This window comes from Populus euphratica, unplaced genomic scaffold (genome assembly GCF_000495115.2).
Source record: "Populus euphratica unplaced genomic scaffold, PopEup_1.0 scaffold167.1, whole genome shotgun sequence".
Lineage (NCBI taxonomy): Eukaryota > Viridiplantae > Streptophyta > Magnoliopsida > Malpighiales > Salicaceae > Populus > Populus euphratica.
In genome coordinates this window covers 15,976-34,272 of record NW_011500052.1, presented here as the reverse complement: position 1 = coordinate 34,272, position 18,297 = coordinate 15,976, and the positions used below count along the sequence as shown (strand labels likewise).

General features: G+C 28.5%; 1 protein-coding gene across 1 annotated transcript; it reads left to right on the top strand.

The window, feature by feature from the left end:
* Positions 1–13,126: 13,126 nt before the first annotated feature.
* LOC105107713 (ethylene-responsive transcription factor ERF022-like) lies at positions 13,127–13,842 on the top strand. The gene has a single exon (XM_011001744.1). The coding sequence runs from the start codon at positions 13,255–13,257 to the stop codon at positions 13,819–13,821; it is 567 nt and encodes a 188-aa protein (XP_011000046.1). The 5' UTR covers positions 13,127–13,254; the 3' UTR covers positions 13,822–13,842.
* The last annotated feature ends 4,455 nt before the right edge of the window (positions 13,843–18,297 follow it).

Here is an 18,297-nt window from a genome sequence, read left to right as displayed (position 1 = left end):
TGTTTAGCCCATATCTTGAGTTCTAGAAGTTCAAATGACCTCAATTTTTTTTTCTAGAAAACTGAGATAATTTTCTAGAACTTTCTTGTAGAAGTCTAGTTCAAATTTTGATATTATCAATGATATTTTGAGCAAACAGGAAGATAAAAGCTGTCACCAAGTCAAGAGTTGGCCACCCACTCAATAATTAGTTATCAAATCAATAGTTCATAATTTTGGCCTATAAAAGAAGGCATTTGCCATGCATTTAGGCATCTTGGTTTCCAGATCAAGATCATACTCTTACTTTTGTATGCTTAAGTTTTGCTTTCATTAATATCTTGTTTATGCCTTTCATTTCCTTTTCTTTACTTAGTTAACTTTTATCTTATTTATATTTTTATCTTATTTATTTATGTTTCTCTCTTTCATTATATTTAGCTAAGTTTATTATGCCAAAGTGAAAAGGTTACACTAATGGTGTTAGAATAAGTATGGTGTAAACATAAATGAAAGGATAGATTGATGACTTTAAGAACTTAAATTGCAAGGGCAAAGAGATGACCAATTGATGACTTGAAGAACTTAAATTGCATGGATAAAGAGATGGTCAAACTTAGAGAAGAGATGTCGGTGCAATCCAAACCGGAACACTGTTCTGTAATTGGGTTATATCTGGAGCTACAGATCTCAGATTTAGGTCCAATTTATATGGATGGAAAGGTAAGACATAGGCCTACAACTTTCATATGGAGCCCAAGATCTAAAAAGGTCATTTTCAAGTCCAAATTATTGCAACAACAAAGAAGCCCGAAGCTGTTCTCCAGCCCGAGCACTGTTCAGTATTTTGGCCATATCTGGAGTTCTAGAAGTCCAAATGAGCTGAAGTTTTTACACAAGAAAGCTAAGACAATTGCCTACAACTTTTGTTTTTCAAGTGGCTCCAATTTTGACGTTATCAATGACGTTTTAGGCAGACAAGAAAAGATAAGGATTGTCACCAAGTCAAGAGTTGGCTACCCACTCATCAATTAGTCATCAAATCAATAGTTCCCCATTTTGGCCTATAAAAGGAGGCATTTGCCATGCAGTTAGGCATCTTGGTCTCCAGATCAAGATCATGCTCCTGCTTTCTTTCTTTGTATTTTTTGTAATGTTTATGCTTTGCTTTCATTAATATCAAGTTTATGTCTTTCATTTTCTTTCCTTTACTTAGTTAACTGTTATCTTATTTATGTTATTATTTTGTTTATTTAATTTTCTTTCTTTCATTATTTCTAGCTAAGTTTATTATGTCAAGGTGAAAAGGTTACACTAATGGTGTAAGAATAAGTATAATGTGAACTTAATATGGACTTTAATGTTTGATACTAACATGTTTTCTATTTGTTATCTTATTCACTCTTTAATACTTTGCTTGTTAAATGATTAATCTTGATTTATGTTGTATAACACTTGGTACAACAAATGTTTGGCACTTTCATAGCCCATACTGTATGGTATAACCAACACCTGAGCTATGAAAGGAACTTAATTTGTTGTTAGCATAAGTTATAATCATGAATGCTTGATGAAATTTACAAGTATTAGCATTCATTGAATAAGATGACTAATGTAATCATGTTAACAATCTATAATCTGATTAGAACCTCCTTTGTGTGTGGTTTCCAATTGAATAATAAGAGTTTATATTATACTTATTTGACATACCATTAGTGGATCCTCTAACCTTGACATTGTTTGTTATCATTATTTAATCATTACGTTAATTTTCCATCTAAAAGTTCTCATCATCATCATCTTCTTCTTCTTCTTCTTTATTATTGTTATTATTATTGTTATTATTATTATTATTACTACTACTACTACTACTACTACTACTACTACTACTAGCATTATTAGTATTATTATTGCTACTATTATTGTTGTTGTTGTTGTTGTTGTTGTTACTATTGTTGTTGTTTATAATTGTTGTTTAGAATTTGTACAATTAACCTCCCTGTGGTTCGACCCCGGTCTTGCCGGGTTATTTATTACTTCGACACTCCTACACTCTTGCCGGGTTATTTATTCTTTTAGTCGTGTCAATAATCATGAATATCTGACAACATTTACAAGTATTAGCATTATTCGAATAAGATAACTAATGTAATCATATTAACCATTTATAATCTGATTGGAACCTCTTTTATATGTAGTTTCTAGTTGACTAATAAGAGTTTATACTATACTTGTTTGAAATACCATTAGTGGATCATCTAACCTTGACATTTGTTGTTATCATTATTTAATCCTTATATTGATCTTTCATTTTAAAATTCTCATCAATTACTACTACTACTACTACTACTATCAGTATTACTATTATTATTGTTGTTGTTGTTGTTGTTGTTGTATTGTTGTTATTTATAATTTATACAATTAATTTACCTATGGTTCGACCTCAATCTTGCTGAATTATTTATTACTTTGACACTCTTGCATTTGAGAGAAGACATCAATCTTTTGGTCGTATCAGTAAGATCCTTTCCTTCAACAACAATAAACACCTTGACATGTGTAGTGGTAAAACATATGGCCAAAAACGTAGGAAATGCTAGATTATCATGAATAGATGCCTTGATGTTCCTTTTGAATGCCATCGTAAGAGATTGATAGAATTGTGGATATTTTTAGAAATGAGGGTGTTTTTTCTTATTGTACTTTTTTTCTCTAAATGAATATGGTTCTTCATCGCCTATTTTACATCAAAAAGAGTTAGGTCAAAGAGAGTGTCGCGGGGTACGCGAGCGTCTGACGACGGTGGAGGCTCTTGTCATGCCACCTGTGTGAGTTGTTGTGTGTTGGAAAAGGTTTTGGATTTAATTATAAAATTATGAATAATTTTTAGGAGTCGCCACTTAGTATTATGGTCACTAGGAACCTATGGTCTGCGAGAGTCTGAGTAAGGGACTGGTTGTGCAAGGGGAAGACCCATCACCCCCAGCGCACCCTACCTAAGATAAGCTGCATTGTTATTTGATTGTTTTTTTTTTCTGAGTCAGGTATCTGTTGGTCTTTTCTAAGGCTCAAGGCATATTTATCTTCTGAGAGAGTTTCTACCTTATTGGGTTAAATCTTAACTGTTCTAAAGTCTAAATTTTAACATTGCATTTATTTACATCTTGTATCTTTAATACTTAAGAGTATATTTTATTGTGTAATTTTATACCCCACAAATATTAAAGTCTACATCTAGATCCTAAAATATTGAAAAAAGATTTTTGACATGTTGGTCAAATCCTAATGGATAATCATAAACTAATTATGATATCCATTTTTGGATTTTTTTTAAAAAAATAAAAAAGATGTAATTTTTGTTTTTTTATAAAAAAATATGCTTAGAAGAATTTTAGGATTTGGCCGTATGCAATAAAATATATTTTTTTATTTTTTGAAAATGGAGATTGATTTAAAAGTTTTTTGAGATTTTTTTTAAATGTTTTGAATTTTTTTAATAATTTTGGAAAAAACCAGATATTTTAATACCGGATTTGTATTTTACAATGTACGTATACAACCCGGTATTGTACAAAATTGATAGAAAAATATGTAAAAAAATCACTATTTTTTTAAATGATTTTTTTTGAAAATTTTTAGATTAAAAAAGAAAAGGATAGTCCACTGTATGAATAGTCGATGTGAATTATAATTCACACCATTGTTCATACGTGAACAGTAGGACATTGATTATAATTCACGTCCTCTTTTCACAAAACAAAGGCAGCAAAGAGGAAGAGGAAGAAGAAGAAGGAGGGGAAGGGTAGAGAAGGTGGACAACCTGGCGTGGTGTTGGTCCGGCCAAGGATGACAGTGTGCTGCTAGTGATCACAGTTGTAGAGGCCGGCGTCGGCTACGAGAAGAAGAAGAAACGATTGCAGCAAAGAAAGAAATGTTGGAGGGAAAAAAGGAGAAAGTCATGGTGGCTGTGCCTATCGCTGGTGAGGAGGATTTAGGTTCATAGGGAGGCTGAGATGTCGTCTGTTGGTGGAGGAGGAGGAATGTTTCTATGGGGTCTGCAAAGGCTGAAAAAGCAACGGGAGAGAAAGAAAGAAGAGAGAGTGGTGGCTGGAAGAAAAAACAGGGGAGAAGCTTATTTTTTGGCTTATTTTGAACCTGATTTTCTCCTTCCTCAGGCCATCAAATCTACCTTTATGTAATGCCCAAACTACATAGAAAAACATTATATGCTTAGAAAATTATGTGTAACTCCTAGAAATTTGAAAAAATACATAAAGATATTGTCCGGAGGGATTGTACAATCAAGGTGAGTTAAAGTATATAAGTGAGAATTGATTTAGAGCCTAAAATGTCAAGTTTCTAGTGGTTTAAACATGCTAATATATGAGTATGAAGCTAGTCTAAATAGCTATGATTGCTAGTCGTTGGGCAAACCCAAATTACTAGAATGTTAATTATTTGTGCTAGGTCTAAAACACCAACTATTTTCTTAAAAAAAATTGATATGATCATTACACACACCATGTGAATATAATTTAGGAAATAGGTGCTTTATTAGAGAACTAATTAAATTATATGGGAGATTTATTGTAAAGTAAATCATTTTCACGTTAGAGAGAGAATGTTATGAATTAAGTTGTTTAAAATGAATAGTGTACTTTTTTATTTTGATAAAAAAAACTTTTAATTTTTATAATTTTATCCTTTAAAGTTACAATACCATTTTTAAATACATTTGTTTCAATTTGCCTAATTTAGCATGTGATAGTTTTATGGTTTATTCAAATATAAATTAGATATTAATTTTGTGAGACTAGAATTTAATTTAGGATGAAAATAAAAATTAATAGAACAAGGACCATATTTGACAAAGCACAAAAAATACCTCATTTAGATTGTGATTTAGAAATCTTTAGCTTGGTCCCTAAATTTGTTTTCTCAATCATCCGATCTCTATTGTTTTGGCAATTATTTTTAAGTTCTAAATTTTATTATTTTTATTTTTCATAATACTTTAATACCAAAATTTATTTTCTTTAATTTTTAGTTCTTGAATGTTGAAAAAAAAAAAGAAAAAAAGTCACCTTAAAAAATACTTAAATAGTCACATTCTAGCCATCAAAAAATTAATTCTGGTGTCAATAAGTTTGTTTTCGTGAGAGAATTAATGGATATGGTATTTAGTTATAACCATGCAGAAAAATAAGATTGGGTGGGTTCTATTAAGATTTTTTTTTTGTTTATTTAGTTATTAAAGGATGTTTTAGGGTTGAAAATATATTTATTGAGGTTTATATGGGATTTTCGAGGTGTTTTCAAGTGAATATGAGTTTAAAAAATGAATTTTTAGATCTAAATACTTTAATCATGATTTTCTGGTTATTGAATGTGTTCTAGAAAAAAAAATGTTATATATGCAGGTCTTAAATTTTTTATTATAGGCTTGAAGCTTAGTTATTTTTTTTCTTTTATATTAATGATTAATATTTTTAAAAATAATTTAAAATTTAACTTTAATTTTAAATATGGATCAATCTTTTTATACTTCTTTAGTTTCATGAAACTTAATGAAAACCAAAATCTTATTAGCAATAAAGATTATCCTCTTTGTTAAAATAAATATAAACAATAGTTAGATATTTGTATGTTTATTTTTTTTATTAGAAAGATTAGCATTAACAATTTTCTATTTATTTATCACTTTATATATTTTTAATTTATTTTATAAAATATAAACAACATTTTTTTATTTCTCTATTAAAAAATATCTATGCATAACTTAATTATTTTTTTTACTTTAAGATTTAAATTAAAATCCTACTCATACCGCAGCATATCGAGAGCCCTGGGGGCACTCATGAATTTAAAATTATTTTTTATCAGTTTTGTTTGTTTTTTCTCTCACCGCTTCATTGAAAGGCCCCGGGGCACTTATGAGATTAAACATGGTGTATCCACATGGTCAACCGGCTGCTGCCAGTGTACGCGGAAACCGTCCTTGAGTACGGTATGGGAATAAGACGGTGACGACGGTGCATTAGATTCAGAAAGAAGTGAAAAGGTCGTGAGTGATGACATCACATTGGGCTTAGAGAAAGAGATGAAGACAGCTAGGATCCAGCTGTCTCGACATTTGCTTGACTTGATAGTCGTAGTACACGCCTTTGAAGTTTGAGCTCTGGCCGGTTTAACTCTTTTTGGTTTTCGTTAGGTTACCCGTTAAATCACGTGACCCAACAATTAACACATCACGTGCTCATAATCATTCCATCTTGTGGGACAACATGGTATCGCATGAAAATTAAGTAGTTTTGTCCTTGATCTTTTGAAGGTCGCTTGTTATTTAAATTAATGCTATGGTCTAGTAATCCCCTTCTTTCTCGTTATTTGATTTAGTCTATTTATTTTATCATTTATAACTTAATTACACAAACATAAACACCTTATTTATTTATAATTTTTTAAAAAAAATTTCCAAATTAATTATAATTATGATCTAAGATGATAAATTTATCTATTCAACTTAAGTTTATTTAAAAATAAAAATTTTAAAAAATAAAATAAAAAATATTAAAAATAACATGATTAGATATCACTCGAGTTAGATATCATTAAATTTTCGAGTTAAATATCACTTGAGTTTGAGCAAAGTATATTTCACTACTAAAAACAAAAACAAAGTGATTGAACAAAATAAAATATATTTCACAAATTTATCCATTCATCCTAAATTTATTTAAAAAACATTTTATTTATTTATTTATTATAAGAAAATAATAACTTTCCAACTAGAGTTACCAGGGATTTGATCTAAAATTATAAATTTATGTATTTATTTTAAATTTATTTAAAAAATAATATTTATTTAAAATAAAAATTATTAGAATTGACATGATTAAATAATACTCGAGTGTGAATAAAGTACATTTAATTACTAGAAAAACAAAGTGATTGACCGAAGCAATCATGTTTGAGTTTGAATACAACTTAATTCATTGAACAAGATAATTGAAGCATGGTCGTACATTGGCAGACCACGAAAAGGTAAAAGAAAGTTGGTGAAAATAACAAGATTTCACCTCCTAATTATTAATAATGACTAAAATTTATTACTTTTTATCAAAAATTAGGTGAACCAATTATCCACTAATCAGGATTCGAAGTCTGTTTTCTTCACATAACACAGCTGTAAGAAACCAGGGAAGGAAGAAGCCTTTGCTACTTCTGCACATACGCAGTTTTCTATCTGCCATATGTCCATTTGACCACCCCCCCTGTTTTTTTTCCTTCCCAAACGTCACGTTTTGTCAACTTTTTCCTAGCCATAGTATGATTTCACACGTGATCTTTGACCCCTTGTCTCTAAGGGATGTTCGGAACTCCGATGAGCTTGCATTTTAATTTTTTATTTAAATAATATTTTTTAAAAAAATATTTTTAACGTTAAAAGTAATAATTTAAAAATATTAATTTTAAATAAGAAAATCAAATTTTAAACTAACAGTATTTTGACCATAACGTATATCAAATCAGACCTTCAGATGTTTGACCGCTTCCACCGTTTTGACTCCGTTTGAAACAGGTAGAAATGGTCCCTACCGCGGCGAGAAAAATTAACACAATAAATAAATGGCTTTTTTAAATCTTAATCAGAGAGTGATTGATTTTAGGCTGTTAATTAATGGGAAATCAACCTAGGTGACCGGGTATCCAGTCCCTTTCACCGACACTTGGCAGTAAACCGCGTCCTGAATAGAACACTTTTTAATATTATCAGCAGACAGGACGTTAAGTTTACTTTTGGCTATTGAACTTACTCCATGTAATTTTTAAAAAAATATTAAATTAATATGTATTTTTTTTATATGCTTCAATTATTTTCGTGTTTTAATTCTAAATATAAAAATTTTAAAAAAATATTTTGATATATTTTCAAATAAAAAATAATCTACACTATAATATAAAATATACACTTGAAAAATTAATATTAGGATCTGTCTTTTTCTATTAGAAAATACTGTTTTATTTTAATTATTTATAAAATTTTAAATATATTTTTTTTGTCAAATTAAACACTTAATTTATATATTCAAATAAAAAACCACTCAATTTAAATACGTAAATCCAACATTAACATTTAAATTAATAAGGTATATTAATACGAAATATTTTACAAGATGACCTTAAAGGCACAGCATTAAGAGGCATTTAGATTTTAATATTTCTACAAGATGACTTTAAAGGCACACATTACAAGGCATTAAGAGGCATTTAGATTTTAATATTTATATAAAGTACTCATTAGAGAGCCTTAATTTGTTAGTAGATACATAACCTTATAGAACAATAAATAAAAAATATTGTTTTATTATTGCTTGGAAATTATATAAAAAAAAATTAAAAGAGTTCAATATTTTACTTTTACTATTCTTACATTCACAATTTATCGTACTTTGTACAATAAATTTACCATTTTACCCCTACCCTACAAAATAACATGCTTTGTTTTCATAAGGCTTCAAATATCATTGTCGAATTCAGGAGGGTAATTACAGTCATCTCATAACTTTATAGCATATCAAAATATTAAATTATCCTTAAACTTTATTTTCATTTTATTTTAAAGGATATTTTCTTATTTTAAAATTGAAATGACTAAATTACTTCTAAAATCAAATTTTCTAAGTTTTGTTGTCATTGGTGTTTTTGTCATTTCCTATATGTTTTTTGTCATTATCAAGTTAGGTCGTGGATGATTCAATCTTTATTTATTTTTATAAATTATTAAAAAGAAAATGATATTGCATGCGTAGCATGAAATGCGGCTACATACTCTTTAAACAATATATGAGGTATTATCTAATGAAATAACATTAGCTTCTGCTATAATGTTTAAAGCTCCTCGACCTATTCTTCTATTTAAAGTGGCACATGCAGTGTTTTTAATGATAATTTATCATTAATTGCCTATTTTTTTTTATCCTTTTCTTTCTTTCCTTCTTCATTGAATTTTGTGTTGGCAATTAAAAAAATTAATTTTGTCCTCTTATTTTATGACATTTCATATTTGACACTAAATATTTTGATTTTTAAGTTTGATTCTTATTCCTTTTATCAAATTTTATTTTATTTTCAGTTTCATCCTTTTATCTATAATCTTGATTTTTAATTTCTTCAAGTTTGGTCTACATTCTCTTTATTTTTATTTTTGATTTAGATTCTACTGTGAATTTAATTTTTTTCCAATCATACCCTTAAATTCAAAGCTTGATAATATTTAAGGTCCTCAATGTTTTAATTTCAAATTTTAACTTCTAGATCTTCTATCAAATTTTAATTTATTTTTAATTTTATCATTGGATCTATAATCTTGATTTTTTTTAAATTTCATTCTTATTCTCTTGATTTTTATTTTTTATTTTGGATTCTTATTGTTAATTTGATTTTTCTTTTTAATTTCACCATTTAATTCAAAGTTTGATAATATTTAAGATTAGGTCCTCATTATTTTGATTTTAAATTTTGATTTTTAGCTATTTTATCAAATTTTATTTTGTTTCAAATTTTATCCTTGTATCCATAATCTTGATTTTTTATTTTTCAAATTTGGTCATCATGCTGATGCTCATTCTCATTCTCATTCTCATTCTCATTCTCTTTATTTTTTATTTTTTATTTTTTTGATTTGGATTAATTTGTTAAATTGATTTTTTCTTTTAATTCAAAATTTTAGTCTGTCCTCTTATTGTCCGTGAGTCAATCCGAGGCAAGTATTCAATCACGTGTCAAGTATATTGACCTAAGTAAAAAAAATTATTTTACAAAGAAAGTAAAAATAAAAGAAGATAGTCAACGAGTTTTGACTAGATTTGTCACGGGTTGATAAGGCCACGGGTCAACTCGTGTTTTAGATAATTTTATATTAGGTCAATTCTCTCTAAATTTCTTTTAAAATATGAACCATCCTAAACCCCGAGTCGCAGCTCAACCCATATTTTTTTATTAGGTTATCTTGTTCACATGATTTTGCTTATGAGTTTTGACGATCTCACTTGGATTTCTTGATTCTTTGTTTTTTTAGACTTATTTTTGTTAAATGATTTTTTTTATTTTATCCTTATATATTTAGATTCCTGAGGATTGAAAAATTGTAATTGTTTTTCAAATTTTTTTTTATGATTTCAAGTTATGGATTTTTTTTCTATTTAAAATACATCAACATTGTTTGAACATTGCTTTTTTACATTACAAAAAATTCAATCTGCCCATAGTGAAGAACAAGCCACTTATCTAGTGCTATGCTATATTTCATCTTTTTAGTTGAAATCCAAACTACTTTACTCAAAACTAAAATATATATTTAACAAATTAAGTTGCTTCAGTTTTTGTCAAACTTTCAAACTTTTAGAAGATGATAATAATTTCACTAATTATAAAGTTAATGTAATTTATTCTATTATTAAAGAAATTTGAAAAGTCTGAGGCTTAAAGTCTAAAAACTTACTAGAGCTTTAAATAGGCTCAATTACTTTTGTTGTTTAACTTTCTTTTTAATCTATTTTTGTCAAAAAAAGCATTAAAATAATAATTTTTATGTACTTTTTGATAACTTAAATGTGTAAATATAAAAAAATTATTTTAATTAAAAAATATTTTTAAAAAATGTATTGTACTACAATACCAAACACACTAAATAACCATCAAAATCTCCAAATTCAGTGTATAACCCAAAAGAATTTCCATGTTACTATCTTCAAGTTTTATCATAAAAAGCTCTAGGCCCTAAATATTTATATATATAGGGAACAAAAATCTCTTAAAGTACAAACTTGGATGAAAAAATGACAATGAGAGGTGAGCAAATCTAGTTGAATTTTAAAATCATGACTTAGATTAGGGATAATCTAATAAAAAAAAAAGTTGAAGACAATCACAAAAACAATTAAAAAAACTAATATTAAATAATAAAATAGAAAAAGAAAAAAAAAGGATATTAACCCACATTAACTTTTCAAACTAGTGACCAGGGTTATTATATCGGAAATATCATATATAAAAAAAAACAAACCACAATCCTCAATAAATCAAATGCTATAGAATAAAATTGAAAAAAAAATTAATTAGATGAAAGGATCTAAAAAAAAAAAAAATAATAATAAAAAGAATAAGAGTGGAAATTAAAATAAAAAATAAATTAGAGAGCAACTAAATTTTTTTAATTTGAGGGTTAATTTGAGAAGAATATAACTCTAATAAAAAGAAAAAAACATCTAAAAAATAAGGACTAAATTGAAAAAGTAATATACCCTAAACTTCTATTGAAATGAGGAGTTGAAAATCAATAAAAATTTTATAATATGATCAAGAAAATAAATAAAAAAATAAAAAATAAAGATTAAATTGAAAATAAAATTTACAAAAAGATCAAGAAAAAAAATTAAAAATCAAAACAAAACAGATTGAAACTAAAAAATATAAAAATAAAAAGGACTAACCTGTAATTTAAAGGAAAAAAAAAGATAAACTAAAAAAAAATTCATTAATGACAAACCATCCAACCTCCTCTAATACAAACCACACCACGAGAAAAAAACATGGTAGCACTCTCAACCATATCACAAAAAAAAAGTCTTCAACACTACATTGGTTAAAGAAAACTAGAAGAAACAACTTTGATATTTTTACTGTTGGTATTAAAATTTGTTATTTTAATTAATTATATTGTTTTTGAAAACTTATTTTTTTTATATTTATAACTTTTAATTTTTTTTTAAATGTACCTATTTTAAAATTTAAGAAGTTGAAATATCAACTTATGCAAGTGATATTTTAATTTTTTTAATGGGAGCTTTTTCAAACGGTTTTTTTTAATAAAAAAAAGATAGAAATGTTGTTTCACACTTTAGACAGGAAACATTATGTTCATATTAAATTATTCTTTTTTATTTGAAAGGATACTTATTAGCCTATAATATATATATATTATAGGTTATTTTACCTAAGGTATTATTTCCAACCAAAACATAGTCCTCATAAGGGATCATAAAGCATTTCTTTCTTTCTTTCTTTCTTTTTATCTTTATATATATATGTCTTACGGGTTCCAAGAAATTAGTGGGAAATGAAAATTAAATTAGATCATGTACTTAATATACAATTTCTTTTCTAAATATTAGAGAATACTATAAAACAAGTATTCAATATTAAAGCCTTTAAGAATTAAATGATTATGAACTTGAATCTCACATCTTAATTTTTCTAATTAAAGTATAAGGTATAAAACATTTAGAAAAATTATATAGCAGCAAATTGCAAATTTCACAAACCACCTGCTCATGAATGATTTGTCATATGTCATAAATTCAAATAGTAGTAGAATTCACATGAGAAAGTGTCAGCTGGATGAAAAAATAAAAATTAGGAGGCTGTCTCTGTTCTAAAACTTCCATTCCTTTTAGTGCTGATGGACTTAACATGGAAGGACACATTACGTACAACATGAAATGCTTCAAGCCTAGCTAGGCGACAACAGTATCTATTAATTATCTAAAATCCTGAGAAATCTAGCTTTAATTAGTCAGGTGTAGAGTTTCATTTCCAAACATGGCCGATTCAAGATTAATAAATTTTATAACTATTAAAAATTTATATAATTATTAATTTTAAGATATTATCAATTTAAATTTAATAAATTTTAAAATTATTAAAAATTTATATTATCATTAACTTTAATATTTATAAAATTAATTAATATATATATAAACTGATTTGAATATCCATATTAATCTAAAAAATTATCCATATTAAGAAGGAGAAAAAATCTTGACAGAAATAGAAGCTCCACACACCATTGAAGAAATAATACCAATATCTATAATTTTATCATAATTATACAGACCATGTGTTTTTAAGAATGGAGTTGTTTTTTCTTTTTATTATATTTTATGAATATGTGAGTAGTTGTTCTAGGCTGACCATGATAATATTATAAAAATGGAACAATGCATCGCAAGGTATGAATTTGTCATTCATTCAAAACCCCAGCACATGCAACGCTTTGCCAGCATCTCCCGCACTTAAACGTAACTACTAGGAAACTCCCTCCTCCTCCCATCCAAATCATTCGATTGATGTGCCCCATCTATTTATAGATTAGCACACACTCTTGTGTCACACTCTCTCGGCTGTCATAGTTCTTCACAATCATTAATTTGTACTAGTGCATTGCCGGAATACCATTCATCAGTAGACAAAACCTTCGTTCTACTTGTTACAATGGAAGGAAGAACCAGGGACGGCCATCTGGGGATTAGTCCGCCAAGATATCGAGGTGTACGACAGCGAAAATGGGGGAAATGGGTGTCCGAAATCCGGGAGCCTGGTAAGAAGACAAGAATTTGGCTTGGGAGTTATGAGATGCCTGAAATGGCCGCGGCGGCATATGATGTGGCAGCATTACACCTTAGAGGACGTGGGGCTCAACTAAACTTTCCAGAAATGGTGGATAGTTTGCCCCGGCCGGCGAGCTCTAGAACTGAGGATGTGCAAATGGCAGCACAAGAGGCGGCTTCGCTGTTTCGGAGACCGATAAAATGTTCAGAGGGAGTAAGTGGTAGCTCTAGTGGCGGCGGCGGCAGTTTAGGTCCTGTTAGGGTTGGGTTGTCACCAAGCCAAATTCAAGCAATAAATGAGGCACCACTGGACTCACCAAAAATGTGGACGGAGTTAGCTGGGGCTCTTCTGTTGGATGAGCCTGTGGCTATGGGAGATGATATTGATGTCGAACTCAGTGATGAGTGGGGTGAAATGGAGCATGAGCATGACTCCATTTGGGATTATTAATCATATACAAACTATTTTTTTTTTGCGGTACTATATAGTATATTTTTATTTTTATTATTATAATTATTACTATCATAATTATATATAATGACAAATTGATTATACTAACTTATGTAATAATGGAATTGCCTACCTTAAAATGTAGCTAATTTCTTGAATATGATAGAGCCAATAAGTTTAATTAAGCCTTCTGCATCTCTTTTTTCCTTCTGGTAGCGGGAGTTCTGGTCATTGTGGCTGCTTTTTGACAACATCGGGCTCTATTAGTGCATTGAAAGAGTTGAAAGTTTGCACCGGTAGAGGATTCGAAAGAGAGCCCGAAATGTGTTCTATTTCCTTTAAATTTGCACCAAGTCCCATTGTTTTTTCTCATTGTAAACGAAAACAATGTCTTTAATGAATCTAGCTAGCTTCTTCCATTCGTGTTTCGTGCTTAATTGTTTATTCTAGAGAAATCTGAACGTTATCGTGGTACTATATCTCTTCCCGTGTGCAAATTTGATAGCTTACAAAGAGTTCCATGATATTCAGTGGGACACCGTGAAGTTCAAATATGAGATACAAGCTATGAGTTTTAACGATCGACACAGAATGTCCAAGTCAATTTGTTTCTTTGTTGTGAGTGTAATGATCTTAGTACGGTTGTGTTTTTTTCACAAGAAAACTTCGCCTGGCAGAAATGCCCTATAGCGGATTCTACAGTTGAGCCTACCCAGGATTGCGATGGAATATTATTTACTTAATTGACACTGACAGCATTAAAAGATGTCCCAGCCCCACCTACATTTGTCAATGGCCCAAGATCTTGCTTAGATTGCCTCTTAACGTTTCCTTCGGTTTTCCTTCTATATGTTTGGAAACCAGGTAGTTCTTTAATATATACAAGAACAAAAAATAAAATAAAAATTCTACCTCCTATCCTGTTCTTTGTTCAAAGGAAGGGCTCATTTTGATTTTCCCTTTTACATGAACGCATTATTTAGAGTTTTACCAGCAAAGACAAATACTGTGAGAAGACGAAATGCTAATACGTTATATGATGGGCCAAAGCCAAGGCCTAAAGTAAAACAAAAAAATAGAGAGAAAGTTCTAACTGTCACAAAAACAAAAATAAAAAAAAACTACAAAAGCCTACCGGTCAACAAAAACAAATTAGTTATATATATAAAAAAACATCAAATAAAAAAACTTAGAACAACAAGAAACTACCTCACAATCTAAAAAAAGAGAGAAGTCATTGGTGTCCCTTGACCAGACAAATCCAGCAAAACTAAGAAAAAAATATCATTCATAAAAGTCATATGTGCTACCACAAGCAATGAGTAATAAAGGCTTGTCTACATGCATGTGTTACACATTTCAACTAACTTTTCCTTTCTTTTCTCAACTTTAGTTCTAGATTCTTCAATAATTCTCCAATTTAATTTATAAAATCTAATTGATAAAAGAACATGCAAGGTAGAAAAGGAAAACAAAAGGAAAAAGAAGAAAATATATTAACTCGTGTGTCATGTGTCATGCACTTGTAAAAGTTACAAGCACCGTTTCATTAGTATATAGCTATGTAATTACTTGACACACCTAATTCTTCATTGTAGAGGTGTATAAACTATCAATATAAACGTCTGTCTATATTGATAATAGCTATGACACATCTACCCATCTCATCAATAGTTATTGTTGATGGTTAATGCAATGTTTATCTATACAGTGTGACACCTCCACTCAACAACACATTTTATATGTTACTTATATAATAAAGGTAATTATTCTTCATTATTAATCTTGTACGGTATAGCTGCAACCTTGTTCTTCATAGAGCAATTTCGATTGCTTATGGTGTATGAATATCTTAGGTCACTTAGCAACAACAACAAACAATAGGCCCAAACAATAACATAACACATGATAATCACAATATACATTCTTCATATGATAATTACAATATATACTCTTTTATGCTCTTTGTTATTGCTCCTTTTGTTATACATTATTTTTCTTTTATAATTTACTAACTTAAACATTGAAGAATTCCCCATCTGAATAAAGAACTTGTTTTTTTTATAAAAGTTCAAGAACCATAAGTCTCACTTAACTTAATACCAATTTCTTTAAAACCCATTGCACCAACCTTGGAAAGGCCTAATTCAACTTCAAGGTTTTTTGATTTGATAAGTGACACTATATGTGAGAGCTTGAACAATATCTACTTCATTTCTATTTTTCATATATGAAAAAATTCACTTCATGGTTGGTGACTCATAAACAACAAGGCACGAGAAACTAACCAACCTCTCCACCACAAGTATATTAGCTCTTCCAAATCTTCAAAAAATCACCTATAAAATGAAAGTGTTTATTGAATTTGTTCTATCTGCATAACAATAATTTTGAACTTTACCACTCCCTCAACAAATGATATAACAACTAGCTTCATTACATGTACCACCAACTACACATCGACAACTCTGGTTTTTTAAAAGAGCAACTTAGAACAACTTGTTCAAACTAGACACTCTAAACTTGAACTCCAAAGATTAAAAAAAGAAGAAGAAGCAAAGCTTTAGTAGTCCCAAGTCATATAAATGGCTACCTCCATCAATCTTCCTCTAAATCTCACTCAGATACACCTCATTAAAAAAGACTTTAAAGTAAGATAAGATCAATAATGATACAAGCTTATGATAATGAATACCATCCTAACCAAGTGGAATATTCTTTACTTTATAATTAGGTGTTCCATACTCGTCTCTTCAATGATTGCAGGCTTATAAAGGAAAACTTAGATAACAATGATGGATTTATAAACCTAAAAACATTTATAAAATGTATGAAGTAGCTTGAAGCTTGTGACACAAGAAAACAATGCTATATGCAACATCTTTATAAAAACATTTCATGGATCTACTTGGATATGATATCATATCCTAAAGGTTGAATCTATTTTTAACTTTTATAAACCTAACACCAAACTCATCTCTTACTTTAACATTAGAATACCAACTAAAAAGAGCACAATTGATTTATTCACCATCACATAACGATAAGATGAGAGCACCAAAATATATTTCAAAAGATTTAACAAGAAAATGCTTAATTTGAAAGGTTTTCTTGAACCTATTTCCATTGAGAACCTAATTAGTGTGGTCTATAACTATTCTTTATGGGAACAATTATATGCTTTTCTTAATTGAACTCTTCTCACAGTAAAACAAGAAATAAAAATCACATTTGACCATACAAATAAATATGATAAGACAACAATAAATTTCAACAAAAATAAATGTTTAGGGTTTTTATGCCTTAACAAAGAAGATAGAAAGGTTTATCATCTAGAGGCTCATCGCCTGAGGTTACCTTTAATAGTTTATAAAAAAGAAAATTCAAATTGAACAAAAAGGTAAAGATAATGCTCACCCCACAATACCCTGCCAAAGATTAGATAATCGTCAAAAAGGTAAATATTTTATAAAATATTTAAATTTTTCAATAAAAGCAAAATTATCTTTCTAATTAGTCTTTAAGTATTTTTCTTTATGATATTGCTTTTCTCCATATCTTTTTATGTCACCACCTAAATCTCTATATCTTCAAATAAAATCTCCATACAAAATCTACATGTTTTCATATAATGATCTCCTTAAACATTCATCATAGAGATTTCCTTATTAATCCTCCAATATCATTTATATAATCCTTATTTTATTCATAAATTATTTTTTACATTGCAATCTGGCTAACCCTATATATATATATATTCAAATTTCAATTATTTAATTATAACCATGTTTTTGGTTAAATCAAATTATTCAAGTCTCAAATATCCTTTATATCCATTGTTTTGGCATATTCAAATATTTTTCCATCTTAAAAAGTTCTTATGCCCATTTTGACACCATCAAGTTTTTTTTTTCATTTTAAATATTTTTTTTATTAATAGCCTTTGTCCAACCAACAAACTTATCTATATATCTGTATTTATAGTATCTATCCAGATAGCTAACTATGTTTTCAAAATAATCACTTTAGTCTCCACCCATACGATCGACTAGTATCATATCCATAACCTTAGTCATTATCCATTTAATTGACTAAGTATCTTATCCATAACCTTATAACCGTCCATATGGTTACTAAATATCCTATTTATAATCTTAGTCATCGTTCACATAATTGACTAAGTATCATATTATTTTTCAATCTCTAATGTTACCGTTAATTTATATACATTTTACTATATTTAGGTTCCATCATTGAGGTTGATTATAATTTATATATTGATTGTTGTTGTTATAGTTGTTTGATTCGTATTTAAAAGTGTATTTTTATTAGGTTTTATATCATCATTTTGCACTTGAAGTATCAATAACTCCTTAACTAAAACATGTTTTATAATAATATAAGATACCTTTAATTTATGGTAAATGTTCATTTTAAATACACGCCTATCACATAAATAAAAGGATTGATTGATGA

Bases quoted from the DNA above. Each gene is read 5' to 3' on its own strand.
- LOC105107713 (XM_011001744.1), top strand. From the start codon at position 13,255: ATGGAAGGAAGAACCAGGGACGGCCATCTGGGGATTAGTCCGCCAAGA.